At 34.5% G+C, this 17,142-nt stretch overlaps 7 protein-coding genes and 1 pseudogene across 8 annotated transcripts, besides 1 other annotated feature; 6 read left to right on the plus strand and 2 right to left on the minus strand.

Moving 5' to 3' along the window:
- The first annotated feature begins 2,045 nt into the window (after window positions 1-2,045).
- Window positions 2,046-17,142: part of a mobile genetic element that runs on past the window's edge.
- On the plus strand, window positions 4,590-4,906 carry TVAGG3_0262040 (uncharacterized protein; the record flags this gene model as incomplete). The annotated part of the gene is made up of 1 exon (XM_051228364.1): window positions 4,590-4,906. A coding segment is annotated over one exon (317 nt), but the record flags the coding sequence as incomplete, so codon positions are not given.
- Window positions 5,222-5,668, plus strand: TVAGG3_0262050 (uncharacterized protein; the record flags this gene model as incomplete). Its single annotated transcript, XM_051228365.1, has 1 exon — window positions 5,222-5,668. A coding segment is annotated over one exon (447 nt), but the record flags the coding sequence as incomplete, so codon positions are not given.
- TVAGG3_0262060 (uncharacterized protein) lies at window positions 5,780-5,926 on the plus strand (the record flags this gene model as incomplete). The annotated part of the gene is made up of 1 exon (XM_051228366.1): window positions 5,780-5,926. One exon carries the CDS (start codon window positions 5,780-5,782, stop codon window positions 5,924-5,926), a length of 147 nt encoding a protein of 48 aa, XP_051098096.1.
- Window positions 5,992-6,852, plus strand: TVAGG3_0262070 (uncharacterized protein; the record flags this gene model as incomplete). Its single annotated transcript, XM_051228367.1, has 1 exon — window positions 5,992-6,852. The coding sequence occupies one exon, from the start codon at window positions 5,992-5,994 to the stop codon at window positions 6,850-6,852; it is 861 nt and encodes a 286-aa protein (XP_051098097.1).
- Window positions 7,244-8,152, plus strand: TVAGG3_0262080 (organellar and viral DNA polymerase type B; the record flags this gene model as incomplete). The annotated part of the gene is made up of 1 exon (XM_051228368.1): window positions 7,244-8,152. One exon carries the CDS (start codon window positions 7,244-7,246, stop codon window positions 8,150-8,152), a length of 909 nt encoding a protein of 302 aa, XP_051098098.1.
- Window positions 9,718-10,232, plus strand: TVAGG3_0262090 (KilA, N-terminal/APSES-type HTH, DNA-binding family; the record flags this gene model as incomplete). The annotated part of the gene is made up of 1 exon (XM_001294483.2): window positions 9,718-10,232. A coding segment is annotated over one exon (515 nt), but the record flags the coding sequence as incomplete, so codon positions are not given.
- Window positions 10,962-11,657, minus strand: TVAGG3_0262100 (protein of unknown function, DUF4106 family; the record flags this gene model as incomplete). The annotated part of the gene is made up of 1 exon (XM_051228369.1): window positions 10,962-11,657. One exon carries the CDS (start codon window positions 11,655-11,657, stop codon window positions 10,962-10,964), a length of 696 nt encoding a protein of 231 aa, XP_051098099.1.
- Window positions 13,105-13,791, minus strand: TVAGG3_0262110 (annotated as a pseudogene). The gene has a single exon. A coding segment is annotated over exon 1 (687 nt).

Genomic DNA, 17,142 nt, shown 5'->3' on the forward strand with positions numbered 1-17,142 from the left:
TTTCCATTGTGTCATTTATTTATTGACAGAAAGATATAGAGAAATAAGATGAACCAATGCCTGCAAATGTTCAGCATATGTACTCGTAGAGATATTTTTATCTAATATTAAATGGACGCACAGAACTTAGCGAATGCACAGCAACCTGGACAACCAAACCCAGAGAATATTCCAAATGAAGTTAGAATACAAACTGCAATGGCAAACTATGGTCAAGTGCCAACAATGTACAAATGCAAACTGCCATGTCAAATGACGCTGCGTTAGGTTTGCCACCATGGTATGCAAATATGAGATGGAAAGAGTTTTTTATACAAAACCCTGAAGTGGGATATTAAACAACTTTATGCAGATGACGCAAACACAGGAGTTGACCCAGAATATGTTTTCTTACCAGAGGAGAAACAGAATGTATGAGCTCCAGTTAAAGAATGCTATGGAACTCAACAGGAAACGTAAGAGACTAGGCGGACATTAGATTTTTACATATAGTAAAATGGGTTTCTTCAGTAGTATTGGAAACTTCTTTTCGAAATGTTGGAAGAGGTATATGGAATGGAATAAAATCTGTCGGAAGAGGAATTTGGAACGGTGTCAAAAATATTGGTAAAAGAGTAGGTCAGTTTGTTGGTATTATACCTAAAGACCTGAACCAGAAGAACAAGCTCCTGTTATACAACAGCCTGAACCTGCACCACAGTCTAGGGCAACCAAATCCAACACACTCAACGTATTAAAAAATTATATTTTTACCGTTCGATAGTAGTTGTATATGAAACTAAGTTCTAAGTAAAACGCATGGAATTAATGGAACTATTCTCTCTTCTTCCATCTGTTGTAAACCATACTTGAAAGTCTGAAATACCCACTTTGGTGGTTCATATAGCTTTGTAGGTTTTTCGTAAAAGTCATTTGCCAAGCATAAAAAAGAGTTTTGTGCACCAGAAAATGAAGCATGAACTATAATAGCATCTGAGTCGAAAACATTTTCATATGTTCCATTAGGGTTTTCGACTTCATAAAAGTCCGGGTGTACTGGATATTCTGCCGGCTGATTTAACATCCTCAGAAATCTATACCATGCCAAGTTGTTATATTTTGTAGAAATATAAACGTTTTCTCCAAGGTCTTCTATTCTATTGATTTTAACAGTTGCATTTTTCCTGTCATATATAATATCGAGATGGTACTCTCCTTCGTCAATGTTATACTGCTTTGCATATTCGATATAGATGTCGTTTATTTTTTCTTGAAAAGCTTGAAGAGTTGTTTCTAAGTTTACAAGCAAATTCACTTTTTGTAAAGTTTCCCTTTCAAATTTCTCATACGTACGTTTTTCTTTGTTATAGTATCGAACTTCAAAAACCGACTGTAAATGGGAAACCATGTATGGCTTCTGAAATGAACTTCATTCTACGAAAGCCAATAGCTTTTGTGACAGATGGGTCTCTTAACCATCTTAACGGGTAGTCAAAACGATAGCCTTCATGCTTTACGGTCTCTGTCTCAAACTTTTGACCGACATTAGTAAAAAGTTCATCTAATGGTTTAGTTGTAGCAACTCTTGAATTTTCTTTTTCTATTGAAAGCATATTTTATCTAGAATAAAAATGTCAAATGAAACAGCGTCTATGAGAGAAATACAACACAACCGACAACTCATTATACAAGCTCTAAATAAGAACACAACAAACTTTTCAAACTATTCTAAGATATCTGAGTCATTGAAAGAAGGAAACTTAAAACTGACATTAAACCCAATGACAGATGAATTTCTATTTCAAGACAATAAGAACAATACTGTCTGTATAAATCCAACAAAAGGAACTTTAAACGAGAAACCTATAAAAGAACTTCTTTTGAAAGCAGATGTTGACAACAAAGCAGACAAAACATATGTAGACGATGCAATAGCAAAAGAAGAAGAAAGAGCTGACAAAGCTTATGCAACAAAAGAACATACTCATCCTGAACTAGCAGACAAAACATATGTTGACAATAAAATGTCAAGTGAAGTGACAAGAGCTGAAAACGAATATTCTAAAAAGACTCATACACATACCATTGCAAATATTGCAAACTTACAAGAAACCTTAAACAGTAAAAGTGACGTTGGACATACACATACCATTGCAAATATTGCAAACTTACAAGAAACCTTAAACAGGAAAAGTGACGTTGGACATACACATACAAGTTTTACAACTGTTGCTATAGAAAGTATTGAAGGAACGGTTGAAGAAACTGGTGGGGATGCATTATATTGTAAACCTCCTAACTTTCCACAAGGTTTAACATCGGATGACGACATAACGACGATGAGAAACATTAGATGTAAAGATGTTTATGTCATGAAGGATGAAAATAACGTTAAATTCACTGCTCAAGATTTATATGACAAGAAAGCAGACAAGAACCATACACATACAAGTTTTACAACTTTTACAGCAGATGATATTACACTAAACACAACCTTGCCAAGTAAAGCTCCAACAATACCACCGGCAACAAGTCTTGTAGATACTTTGATATCTAATGACAATAGTATTATACATCTAAGACAGGAACTCAATGTGCTTAAACAAATTTTGCCGAATCTTATTTACCCGGTTGGCTCTATTTATACGTCAATGAACTCTACCAGACCAGAAGTAGTACTTGGTTTTGGAACTTGGACTCAAATAGTCGACAGGTTTTTGTATTGTGCAAACTCTTCAAAGGAAACAGGTGGAAGTAAAACGATTTCAGGTGAAAATTTACCTGCACACAGTCACTACATAGATTTAAGTACATCTCAAGCAGGTTGGCATAAGCATAGATTTTGGGATTGGTCAGCAATGAAAAAAGGTAAAGGATATGATGTTAAAGACGAAGTTCAGTTTGCTATAAATTGTTTCTGGGGTAACACTCAGGGAGATGGAAACCATACACATCGCGTTTCAGGGTATACGCAAACAACGGGACAAAGTAAAGACTACATGCCACCTTACATGACAGTTTACGCATGGTATAGAAATGCTTAGTCGTCATTTTCAACTTCTTTAGCATATTCGTCAGGAGTTGTCTTATATTTGTTAGGAACTGTCTTTGAAAGTATACCACCTTGAACTTTGACAAGTTTGAAACGAGGTCTGACAATAGTAGTTTTATCTTCTGCTTGCAGTGTGTACATTTTGCCATGTTTGCCTAAAACTTCATAATATTCTCTTGTATACTTTCTTCTATTTTTACGAACACGAATGTGAGTACCTGTCGGGTTCCCATTGTTGTCATAGTCAATAGTATTTTCATATGGGTCGCGTTTAGGTATTTCTATTTTTTACTTTGTCACCTTTCTGAAGTTTGAAGCCCGGCATTCTTTCTTGTTTGTCTCTTTTGACTAAATTATTAAATATATAGTCTTTCTCTAAGTCAGGGTTGTTTTTCATTTCTTCGGGGGAGTGGTTTCCCAAACCTTTTTGTTTACGGTTATTGTAAATTTTAAAACTTGTCTCATCTTTGCCATGGAGAAGTGTCTATACTTGTCGTCATATGACATTTCATTTGCTTCACCACCTTGTGGTTGGTTTAAGTCTCTTAACATTTTTATACAACCGTCAATGACCCAAGAAGCAGAATGGTTTTGGTCGACAATGAAATATTGGTTTACATTTTTTGAACGCAGATAGTTTTTTACATCGTCTGATTTGAAAGAACTTTCACAGTCAGATGTTAGTTTTGTTGGATGGTATTTGTCAACGAATATTGTCAAAGCTGCTAAGATATCTAAAATATTTTTGGACTGTAATGGTATGGCTTCACAGTATCTTGTGTTTTGACCGACAAATATTAGCCAGTATGGTGGTCCATCTTCTCTATACCTCGGAATGTTTTCCAAGATATCCATAAACCAAGCATTTGGTGTTGAACTAAAGATTTTTACCATGAGTGCTTTCTTTGTTGCCTTAGAAACATAGGGGTCCTTGTTTGGATTCGTCATTTTTTAACCCATAAGAAATGGGTTTATTTGGCGCGTTAGCAGGAGTTGCATCCAGATTTTTACCCGCAGTGGGAACAATAGCCAGAGGTGTATTTGGAGTTGGAAGGAAGATTTTGAGTACATTAGGTATACTTAAAGAGAAAGCACACCTATTATACAAACTGTACAGAAAGGTTGGGATGTAGCACGAGATGCAACAAATCTTATTCCAAATCCTGAAACAAGAGGAAAAGTTCAAGGATGGATGGACAATGTAGGAAGACAAGCAGGAAACTATTATAACAAAGCAAATGACTACTATAACCAAGCAGGACACTATATGGACCAAGGTGAAAGATTCTTTAACAGAGGATATAACCATGCACAACAGTGGGTAAACAATAACCAACCTCAACCGCCTCAAAACGTGGGGAATGTAAAGTTTTTTACTGAGATGAAATGAACAATACAGCATTGAGACAAATGGGTTCAAGATGGATTTGTCGACTTCCAGCAGTTACACAACGTGTTTGTCAAGTTCTTCCTATACCTCAGGAAGTTTTGACCGACTTAAAAAAACAACAACAACCAGTTGAAAACAAACCAAACTAAAATTTTTTACTGAGATGAAATGACCGAAGAAGTTGAAACGGTAGATTTGACACCACAAACAAAAAGTTCAGAACCATTGTCAAAACCTGTCAAAGAACTTACAGATGAAGAGAAAAATTCAATAATAGAAAGTGCCAGGTCTGGAAATACAAACCCTAACTACAAAGTCACTTTTCATAAAAATGGAACGGCTAGTATCTCAAAAAAGAAACAGACTCTCACAAATAAAATATTGAAGTCTGAAGGAGCTTTCGAGACAACAGATGGAAAAGTTTACTTCACTGACCAACAGTTCATTATAGAACATCTCATTGACTTAGAGTCGAAATATTCTAAACTTTACAACAAACACAAAAAGTTGAAAGGAAAACAAAAACAAATGGCATATGATATTTATGAAGATGTTGACGACACAACTATTCCTGCAAGTGAGGTAAAGTCAGCGGAACCGAAAAGTGACGAAAAAACGATAGAAGAAGAAAAACCAAAAACTGAAGATAAACCAAAACCAAAGTTTAGTTTCCAAACTAAACCAAGTCAACCTTCATTAGCTGGTATGGGTTGGCGTCAAAGACTTATGGCAGCAGGCGGTTATGTAAAGTAAAGAGAAAAAAAATATTTTTTTATTTTTATAAAAATGCCCCATATAGAATGGATAGAAAATCTGCTAGAATAAAAGCAGAGTTGCAAAGTTATGGTTGGAGAGTTTCGAAGAAGTTTAAATATAGGAAGGGAAGACCCATAAAAGTCTATGACAAATTGTCTGGTCTTCGCTACGAAATGGATTTGGAAACAGCACGTGCCAATTATCCAAACAGACTAGAGAGGTTAGAAGAAGAACGTCTTATGGACATGCCTTTCGATGTTAGTGAACCTCAAGTTGAAGGACACGACGGCTTTGCCAGATTCTACTGGAAACATGACGAACAATTGCATCCTTTGAGAAGGAAAAAAGGAAAAGGTGAAGACGCACATGCTCCCATAGAAAGAACAAGATATGCATATGAAAAGTATCGTGAAGTTAGAAGTCAAATTACATCTGGTCGAACCTTTACAGTAAACTTTGACGAAGGAAAGAACAAAGAAGGCTTCATGGGTGTACTTGCTGCCATACAAGACGGAAATAAGAAAGGACACAATCTCAGATTGACCATAACAGATTTGGATGGTCACATTTACTATGCATATGGCAATGTCACAACAGCTGCAATGCTTCTTGACGCTTTCAAGACTACAAAGAGAGAACAAATGGTTGACTCCGACTCAGACATTTTGGATGCAATTGAAGGAATTGCAAGTGTCAAGTTCGAATGGTACCAACCTAACCCTCAAGCAGTCAGACAACATGTTTGTTAGATGAGAAATAAAAAATTGCATGAGGTAAAAACGTTTTTTAAACCATATATTTTTACATATATTAAATGCTTCAGGTTGAAAAACAAAGAACAAAAGTAGCAGATACAAAACCATTAGACTATATCTTTACAAATGCTGGTAGGACTATTTCAGATGAAGAAATTTCATCCCGAGCTTACAGGTTTGACTATCCAGTTCGTTGGCTTCAAAGTCCTTCAGATGCAAAGGCAATAGGATTTAGAAGAGTTTTGTTTTCAAATAGAACTAACGCGTTTATGTTTGCAGTATATTTTCACGGTCAGTATAAAGGTTCTGATGGTCTAATAGAAAAATTTGATGAAATGAAAATCTTTACAATTCGTTCAGACGAAAGTCTTGAAAAAACTCTAAATGACTTTCAAACTCAAATAAACAAATACTACTGGGAATTTCAAGAAAAATACCACTCTTTACTAAATGGAACATACTATCTGAAGCTAGAATACGACAAGATGAACTCTACAGTTTCATTTCAAAAGATTGAAATTAACCCTCCAAGAGATACAGAGTTTTTATATTGGGGGGTGGACAGGCGTTCTTGGGCACAATTTCTTCGGTTACTAAACCAGAACGAACCATTACCACCTGACGGTCCTTTTAAATTTATACTCCCACCAGCAGATTTGACAGTTTATAGAAATGTGTTTGACCCTCAAAATGTTATGTGTCATGCAAGTTTCAGTTCAAGCAACAATAGTTTTCTATGTATTGGTAAGGACTTTTATGACTTTGCTTCTAAATTCTACGAACCACCTAGTAACAGTTTCTCTGACTTTCAAGTTTGGTTCACAACAAATGGTGTGCAGCATATTATACCATTGTACTATGACTTTTATCTCGAATTGTCTTTCATATACAACTACGGAAAAGTGCTGAAAAAGTATTGAAAAATATATTTTAGGTGGAACCAGGTCCCTCGGTCCCTCGGTCATTTTAACTTCTCTGAAAAAGTGTGACAACATGACATTTAGACAACAGTCCAGGAAATAAACTTCATCGTACATGTTTTGTCATGATTTCATCGTAAATGTTTTGTCAAGACTTCATCGTACATGTTTTGTCATGACTTCTTCATCGTATTCTTTCACCCGTTGAATTTTGTATAAAAAGCAACCCGCGGAATTCCGGCGGTTGGTATATTCTTCACAAAATGCTTGTTTTGAGGTCGAGCCACTTTTGGCTCCACCGTATTTTTCAACCAAAACTCATGAATTTTCCCGAAATAAAAAATAAAGTTAGTTTTTTTAAAAAAATATTTTTTATTTTTATTGTAAGAACATGTTAGCAACAACAGCACCAAACTCGTTAGTCATGAACCCAACTTCAATGTTAGTTGAGATGAAAAGCTTCATTCCTTCTTCATATACTTTCGAAACAGAAATCCAGAAGATAAAGCAAGAACTTCTCCAAGGAGATTTAGACTGTAGTGCGAAAGATGAAACAAATGAACAGTATCTTTATGAAATGCAGGATATTATTGACCATCTACCTAAACTTCCTGAAATACAACAACAAAAACTCACTATTCCTGAATTCGATGAAATAGAAGTCAAAGCAACTGACTCGGTTGAAATAAAGAAGTTCATACGAAAGGTAAACTATGAGTTTCTTGGATTTCATTGCAACCACAAAGTCATGGACAAAGATTGCGATATGGTATATTTCATTGACATATATAAATCTGGGGAGTTTAAGACCTACGACAACTTTGTTTCGTTAGTTGCAAAATGTGTATGGCAGATAAGAGATAAAGATAGAAGAGGTAAAGTATGGAATGAACAGATAAAACCAGCAACTTTTGAGTTAAAGAAAACCATTTACGCCTTAGTTGTTTTAGCAGGTAAGGTTTCAATGTACAATGCTAAAATGAACCCACAATGTTCAAAATGTAAAGCAGCAATGAAGAAATATAACTACTCCGTCAAAGAGATAGAACGTATGAGAAACGACTATGCTGACTTAAAGAAAGAAGTAGAGAAACCAGCAGAAGATAAAATGGACATGTTGACATTTCTGAACAAAAACTATCCAACAGCAGAAGATTTCCTTCTATCTGATGTCAAGAAGAAATATAAAGAAACTTTCGGCATTGTTAAAACATTCGATGTACTAAAAGAAGAAATAGAAGCTACAAAACTGTTTAAAGTCATGAACCATCACAACATATACCATGTAAAACGCTTGTGAAACTTTATGGTAGAAATATATTTTTGTCTGATTTACGCTCATTGACGATGAAGTTTTGACAAAACATATACGAAGAAGTTTATTTCCTGTGTTGTTGTCAAAATGTCATGTTGTCACTATTTTCAAAAAGATGTTAGTTGACCGAGGGACCGAGGGACCTGGTGACCCTCATGAAAATTCAAGAGGTGACAAAACATTTACACTCATTTCGATGAAATCATGACAAAACATATACGAAGAAGTTTATTTCCTGTGTTGTTGTCAAAATGTCATGTTGTCACTATTTTCAAAAAGATGTTAGTTGACCGAGGGACCGAGGGACCGAGGGACCTGGTGACACCTAAAAACCATCTACCCTGAAATCGTGAAAAAATGACCAAATTTCATTATATAACTGTTATTTTTTTACGAAGAGAACTTTAACACTTCGTCAAAAAAATCCCTGAAATCGTGAAAAAATGACCAAATTTCATTATATAACTGTTATTTTTTTACGAAGAGAACTTTAACACTTCGTCAAAAAAATCCCTGAAATCGTGAAAAAATGACCAAATTTCATTATATAACTGTTATTTTTTTACGAAGAGAACTTTAACACTTCGTCAAAAAAATCCCTGAAATCATAAAAAAATGACTAAATTTCATGAATTTCCTCATATGTTTGCTACCCTCGAAAAACCGAGGATAGAGATTCCATACGAAAATCGTGAAAAATTGCGACCCGAGGAAAACCGAGGAACGAGATTCCATACGAAAATCGTAAAAAAATGACCAAATTTCATGAATTTCCTTAAGATACAAAATAGAAAAAATAAAGTTAGTTTTTTTAAAAAAATATTTTTTATCTTGTATGTAAGAAACAGAAAATGACAAACATTGAGTTTGAAACAGTTAGAAAGATAGACAATAACACCAAAGTGGTTAGAATTGGTGATTTAAACGTAAGATACTCAAAGAAATACAACAAATATTCTTTGTCAGACATTATATCTCCATCTGGAAAGAGACCGCAGGACTGGGTTAGAATTGCTTCAACTCAGAAAATTTTGACAAGAAATCCTGAGCTTATGATATCAGTAGCATTCTATGGAACAAGAGCATATCTCATCGACAAAAGTCTTATACCAATAGTTTTGTTATGGATTGACCCAGTTGTTGGATATAACTTCATAACATATGGTTCATTCGATACGGAACGTTGCAGTGAAGGCTTACTTTACATCGTTCAGAAACCGAAGGACTTCAATACAAAAAGATATAAGATAGGAAGAACATATAATATAACTCAAAGATATGACAGTATAGTCAATAGAGTTAAGGTTGTGTTCGTTAACGATATGAGAGCTGCTGAAACAGAACTACTTGAAAAGTTTGAGAAAATGTATGGTGCTCCACGAAAGGTAAAGAAACGTTTGAAGTAGATGAGATAGGTAAAGCTATAAAATTATTTGACGAAGTTGCTGAAAAATACATGTAAAGCGTTTATTTTTGGTCTTTTGTGAAAGTCAGGAAATAACGCTAGTTTTTTATAAAATATTTTTTTTATCCGGAATATAAGGACAGATATGTCAACAACAGAGAACACAACAACTGCTATCGTTCATGAAGACATAAATGAAGAATATGAGTACATACAATATAACAAACAGTTACGTCTCATTCGTTCGGTCAAAGACGATATGTACCAAATGCAAAGTATTTTGACAGCATGTTTTGCTCCAGATACTAAGAAACCACAAGACTGGTTTGAATTAAATAGCACTCATGAACTCCTCAGTGAGTTTGAACATGTAGAACTTAAAAAGATGTACCAAGACAGACAAAACTTACCATCACATCTAAAAGGTATATATGTTCATAAGTTCCTAGTTAGTTCAATAGCAATGTGGGCTTCACCTCGTTATGCAATCTACATACTTATGCTACTTGACGAACTTTGTACAAAGCAGAGAGAAGATATGATGAAAGAAGACAAAAGCCTTCAGAAAAGAATACCACGTTCGGTACCAAAAGGAAAGGAAAAGAACTATAAGTATATGATTTATACTGAAGAGATGGAAAAGAAGAAGACAGAGATATGGTTATGTTGCATTTAGTCAGAAGAAACAACAAAAGCTTTTACGACCTTGCTAAGATTTACAAATCTGACAGAAATTGGTTCTATCGCGAAAACTTACCGATTTCAATGACACCAAATGAAGATGTGAAACAAATAGTTCAAGATACGTTACCTCAAACACACTATGATATTAAAGGTTGTACAATACTTACCTTCAAAGAAGATTTGCCGCTACTGAAAGAAAAAATAACAGAGTATTTTGACAACTTCAAACAAGTAGAGTAAATGAACCATTTATTTTTACGCTTGACTTCAGATGGCTCAGGTAGCTCTATAAGGTAAATTGTCTTGTCAAATCCTTCTGGCATTCCGAGTCCTTCCTTCCAACATTCCAAGTTCTTCCCGACAACTGGAAAAAAATTTCCCAACAACTGGAAAAAAATTTCCTGACAACTGGAAAAAATTTTCCTGTTGTTCGTCCGTAAACCATTCAAATTTTCGAAAATTGAGAACTTTTTGGTCGAACGACAGAAAAAATTTTTCCTTCAGACAGGAAAAAAATTTCCCGACAACTGGAAAAAAATTTCCCGACAACTGGAAAAAGTTCTTCCATCCGACAGAAAAAGTTCTTCCTTCCGACAGGACACAAACGAATGTCCGACGTACCACCAACCGAGTCCATTCCAAAGCCAGAAGAACCGACAGCCCCAGCACCACAACAGACTTACTAAGACTAAACACTTACATTTTTCAAGCTTGACTTTTTACAATTTGAACTTTGTTTGCGTAGATGTGAATTCTGAAAGAAGTATGAGGGTCTTGTATGACTTTGTACTTCTCCCATAGTTCATGTCTGTCAAACTTACCTGCCATGGACTCTTTCATAAGTTCCATGAAATCGTCTTCGGACAATCCGGGGAAAAGTACAATGTCAGTAAGTATTCTCTTTACATCCTTACTTAAACTCTTGGCTGTCTGTACACAAATGACAACAGAGATGTTAAAGTGTCTGAGCTTCTTAAGAATTCGACACATGTCTTGTTCTCTATTCTTTAACAAAGGATGAGAGGCGAAATCATCTAAGATAAGAAGACATCTATGAGGGTAAGTCTTCCAATCGTAAGATTGCAATTTCTTCGAAATGTATTCTATCTCTTTCTGTTTGTTTCTGAAGTGTTTCTTCTCTAATATTCTCTGCATTTCCTCATTTGGGTCTTTAAACTTCGAATTTATATACTCATTTATAGCATTGTACTTCAAAACTCTTCTTTGGTACTTCTTTATCCAATCTAACAACTCAGAGTCTTTTATACATACTAACTTAGACTTCTTTATAATATCTTTGAACGAATTGACGGTTTGGTCAAATTGACCAGAAGTACTACAAATGACAACTAACTCATAGAATGGGTTCTTCTCATCTAGTTCTTGTTGTTGTGCAGCCATTTTAAGATAAGTGAAAGTCTTACCCGACCCAGGTGGTGCAATTAGACCTGTTATATACCATTCTGAGCAAATAAGAACTTGTCATGTATGGGTTTTATCTGAGCATTTTCCAACTTCCTCTTGTTCTTATTTAAAACATTCTCAAATTTTTTGTCAATGTCAGCAAACTTTTTTTCTAACATATTTTTAGAAAAATTAAAATTTTTATCTTTTAGAAAATGTCTAGTGATTTCGCCATCTATATTCGAGACAAGCTTTTCGACAGCAAAACATCTGTCGACCATAAAATCTTACATAGTGTAAACAAGAAAGGTGAATTTGTTCTAAAGTTCTGTTTCTGGGAATATGACAAGAACCATAAAACATTAAGCAGAGAAGTCTTAAAATTTGTCAATGACAGACTTGTTGACAGAGATGACGCCTCTTGGAGAGATGAAGTCCAACAAAACTTCTTAGAATGCAAAGAAGACACATGCACTGTTCTTGAAATGAAATAGAAAACAGAATAGAAGAGCTATTAAAGGACAAAGAACTTTTACAAAAATATGGTTCTGAGAAGTTTGACATAACTCCACCAGAAAAGAAGAAGAGAGAAAAGAAAGAAAGAAAGTAGAAGAAGAGAAGAAAGAAACCAGAGCCAGTTCCAGAGAAAAAGAAATTTGACATGTAAAATAAAATTTTATTTTTAGAACATTTCTGGGTCAATGTCAATGTTCTCTTCCTCTTTAGGAGCAAACACTGGCTTAGACTCTAAAATCTTTTTACCCAATTTACCTTGAACTTCTACAACTTTAGACTCATAATATTCATAGTCGTCTGCTTTTTTGGTTCATAAGGTATAACAAGTTTGTATGCTTTGCCTTCTTTAAGGTTTGAGAACCTTCTGTCAAAACTTTCTTGACTGCTAACAAACCTTCTATGTCTAAGTCTTCAAATTTCGCACCATTTTTAGTCACAATAGCAAACTTAACTGGTTCGATGTTCCAAACTTTGCTGAATGAAGACTTTTCAAAATGGTAGAAGTAAACATTCAAATATGTGAATGGGTCTAGTTCTTCTTTAAGTCCTGACATGTACTTGTTTACTGAGATGAATTTTGCCATCTTTTCTATCGGATAAAAAAATATTTTTTTTTAAATTTACTCATAAAATTTTTCTTTGTATATACACCATTCTGAACATCTAAAAGACTTTTGACATTTGCCAAGAATGTTCGTTTAGACGCTGTCATATAACCATACTCTTGACAATATTGTTTTATACGAGTCGTACAATGACCTTTCATCTAAACACTCAAAGTCAGTTTCATTTATGAACAGTTCATATACACTCTTGTTTGCTTCTAACAATGTTTGTCTCTCTTCGGTATGTGGAATTTGTCTTGGATTGAACTTTGAAATATCTAATGTCATAAAATATGAGAACAAGTGGTTGTAAAAGTCAGATGTCAAAGTTTCTGCTAAGTCGTCAAAATATTCTGTATCTGCATATGAGCTTCTGACGTTCTGACAACTACATATCTTCTGTCAGAACTTTCTAACTTCATCGGAACAGCATTGTTTGAAACCATAATGAAATTTACAACATTTTCACAAACTCTTTGGTCTTTATATTTTCTTTCAACAACTCCAACTTTGTCTGTTATAAGACTCTTCAAAGCATCTGAGTTCAAAACTTTTGTTGTATCTATACTTTGAAGTTCGTTACATACTATAAGTTTCATATTCTCTATTGAAGAGTTAAATTTACCACAGATGTTTTCTAAGTTTGTCATATTCGGATTCGAATAACCTTCTAACAGTTTGCACAAAATATCTGTAAAGAATGTGTTCTTACCTGTTCCTTGTTTTCCAATTATAATGAGAGCAGTTTCATTTTTAGCACTTGGATGTTGTAAGATGTTTGCAAACCAACATAAGATATACTCATAAACCTTTTCGTTTCCATTGCATATAATTTCTTTGACATGGTCTAACCAAGCTTCTATAATATTTTCTTTCCATTCTACTTGTTCGTATTTATATCCAGTGAAGATAGAATAGAAGTTTGGAGAAGGTGTATAGAACTTTATACCTCGAACTGAAAAATCTTCTAACTTTGACAATAAGATATCCCAAGCATCTAACATCTTCATGCCAACTTGTACAACTTTTATTTTCTTAAGTTTCTTCTACATTCTTGTTCTGAAACTATTGTTGCTCTTGGTTTGTTAAAGACTACATCCCATTCTTTCATAACATAACATTCTGGGGCAGAGTCGACATAAATGACTAAACGTTTCAAATTCTCGACTGCTTTGTTATAGTCTCGAAATGGACACATATTTCTGAATGCTTGGAAGTCATAAAAATCTGAACATCTATTCTGTACATTTTTATAAAATAAAAAAAATATTTTTTTTATTCTTGACTTTGTTGTTGCATTTGTTGCATTTGTTGTTCTTGAGCTATTTGTTGTTTGAAGTTGTTCTTGTAATACAATACTTTCACCAGTTGCATCTTCCAATTCGAAACTTTCTGCCGTCATTGACAAATACATAGGACATAAAAGTTTTACAGGAACAAAGTTTGCGTCAACTAATGTCAACGTTATACTTGCCAAAGTGTTTTGAGTTCACTAAGGTTGAAAATTCTGCATTCGAATGAACAATAGGCAAACCAGCAGAGAAAGTATTGTTTATACGCATAAGTATCTTTTGGTCATAATAGTTTCTGTCGACATTCGAATAACACTTTGAACCTAAGTTTGAAACAATATATAAGATTGGTGTGCTTAATGTCAATGGAATAGACATTCCTTGTATGACACCTTTTCCTGTTATAGGAAACTGTTGGTAGTAAAAACCAGAAATAAGTTTTTGTATTATAGCTCATATCGTTTATAGTAAACTCAGTCGGACATCCAAACATAATGAAACCTGCTCTAGTTGCAGCACATGTTACACCCGTACTTAAAGTATTAAATAAGTCAACAAAACCTGTTGGTGGTATATCTGAGTAAGTATCTTCAAAGGAGTATTTTTTACATTCACAACAATAAAGTCTTCTGGTGTCAAAAGAGCAAAACAGGCTTTAGTCGTCATTGTGTTTAAGGTTAGTTTACAATATCGTCCTTGAGGACTTTGTAAGTTTGTTGTTATAGAATTATATGACTCAGGGTTTTTAGTCGTAATAGTATAAACCATTATTGTCTTCTGCCATTTATATATATTAAAAGTTTTTCTGAAAGTGGAGAAGAACTTCATCTAAACTTTCACATGGCGTTTCTTGAAGTTCTCTGTCTAAGAAGTTCAAATATTTTGTAAAGACATAGAACTTTCCTTTGTCTACACGAACAAACAAAACAGGGTCTTTCATATCGTTCAAAAGTGTGTAAAGTCCTTTACATGAAATAAAGTCTATATTATTTTTCTTCAAACATCTTTCAAGAAGTTTTGACATTTTTACTTAGCAAATAAATTTTAATGAAATGTTGTGTCGTCAAATATTTTTATGACGTCTGGGAAACTATACTTTAAGTTTCAACGTTTCACCTCCTTTCATAACGTATATCTTGTCAATGACATTATATGAAACACCACAGCAACTAATGTCGGGTTCTATTTCTTTGATGTTTATATCGTCTGCCTCTGTCAAAAGTTTCAATAGTTCTTTCAAAAACTTCATGAGGTGCAATGACATATGAGTTCACTTTTACAGGGTTGTGTTCGACCAAGTTTAACATTATACTTAAAGCTTGACAAATCTTCTCCTGAGTTTGAAGTTTGTCTTTCAGTTGTTGGTAGTCGTTCGAATATCTGCAACAGAACTTAAGTCTCTGCTAACTTCAGGATATGTTGTTGTTCTTTTACAGGAACAATTGTTATACCATCTTCGTCTTCGTATGGTTTCCCCACTTCAACATCTCTGTCTTTGACATTGACAATAACACTTTACTGTTTGTTTGAGTTGGTGAATTTAACTTCACATCTGCCACCGCCATTAAACCTTTTGAAACACTTACGCTTCTATTTTTCGGAAATGACATTTTACTTAGAATAAAAAGATGGACGTATTCGGATATCTTATTAATGAAGCAGAACAAAGTTTATACTCACAAACATACAAATACATTGACAGAATAGTTCTTTACACAAACAATGGAAAATGTTATAGAATAGCAGTCTTTGCTGAACCTAAATATTTTCATAAAGCAAAGAAAGTTGGTATAACCGAGATGGTGAAAGTTCTTGAAGCAGACAAAAAATATAACTTCAAAACTTACAGATATTACTAAAGGAAAGTTTATAATACAATATTATGTCAAAAACTGGCGTACTGTCAATATTTGACGGAGAGAAGTCAGTTCAAGAACAACTTACTGACCTGCTGCCAAAATCTGCTCGATGGAAGCTGTCGTTATTGCCAATCTGAGGAGCCCCAGCAGGTTTCATCGAACGAATCTTTCAAAAGAGCATCTTCCGTGAAAAGTGCTATTGGTTTTGTAAACTTCTTTGCTTTCAATTCATCTGGACCGTCTCTGTCACCAGTATATTGTATTTGTACAGTACCAACAGTTGAAATACCACCCATAAAGTCTTCTGAGTCAGCAAATGGAATGCCAAGCCAAAAGTTTGAACGGTCTCCATTTGTATATTGAGTTTTTTGACCTCCTGTATGAGTCCATACTTTCACATATGGCATAATAGAACTTTGCATTTCAGGGTTAATGGTTGTTGTGAAGTTGTTGTTAAAGTTCATAGCATCTAATGTCAAGTTGTATGACCTCATATCCTCAACTGTAGAATATTCTTCTCTTGGATAATATTTGCCATCTATGTTTATATGATATTTAATACCGGGGTTGTAGAAACAAGAATAGTCATTTATAGTTCGTCTGAACAGTACAAACATAGTATCTGCATGTTTCATTGCAGTTGTTAAAGCAATATCTGTTCTTGCACCTGCGGTCCTGGATTTTGGTTTCCAACTTCACCTGCAAAGTCTTTGACAGATATTTGGTGTATAGGGGAACATAAGTGGAACTGCAATATATTTGGCAGCTAAAGCATTTGAATATCTGGGTCCAACATATAGACTGCAAGTCTGCTTTCTATTCTCTTGCATTCAAATTTTTCGCATGTGAACTTAACTGGGTCCCAAGCGTATTGTTGTCTGCTGTTCCTGAGAAGTAGTAGTTTACTTCAGTGTTGAGGTTTGAGAAACCAAAGTCTAAGTCAACTTTTCTCTTTGCAAACATTTTCCAAATGATATGCTGGCAGCTCCACCAGCTGTATCTGTAATAGTGAATGGGTCTTGTGTTGGTGCAATGACTAAGTTATTTTTGCTTGGAGTAAGTTCGATAGAAATTTTTCCTGCCCAGTTTGGCAAGTATCTTAAAAACCTGAAAGATGAGGAAAGATGACAAAGGAACTCTAAGTTTCAGTTTTACTTTGGTTACTGCTGCTGCAGTTTGTCCAGAAAGGTTAACATAAACTCCTGGAACG

This window comes from Trichomonas vaginalis, chromosome V (assembly GCF_026262505.1).
Source record: "Trichomonas vaginalis G3 chromosome V, whole genome shotgun sequence".
NCBI classification, from domain to species: Eukaryota; Parabasalia; order Trichomonadida; family Trichomonadidae; genus Trichomonas; species Trichomonas vaginalis.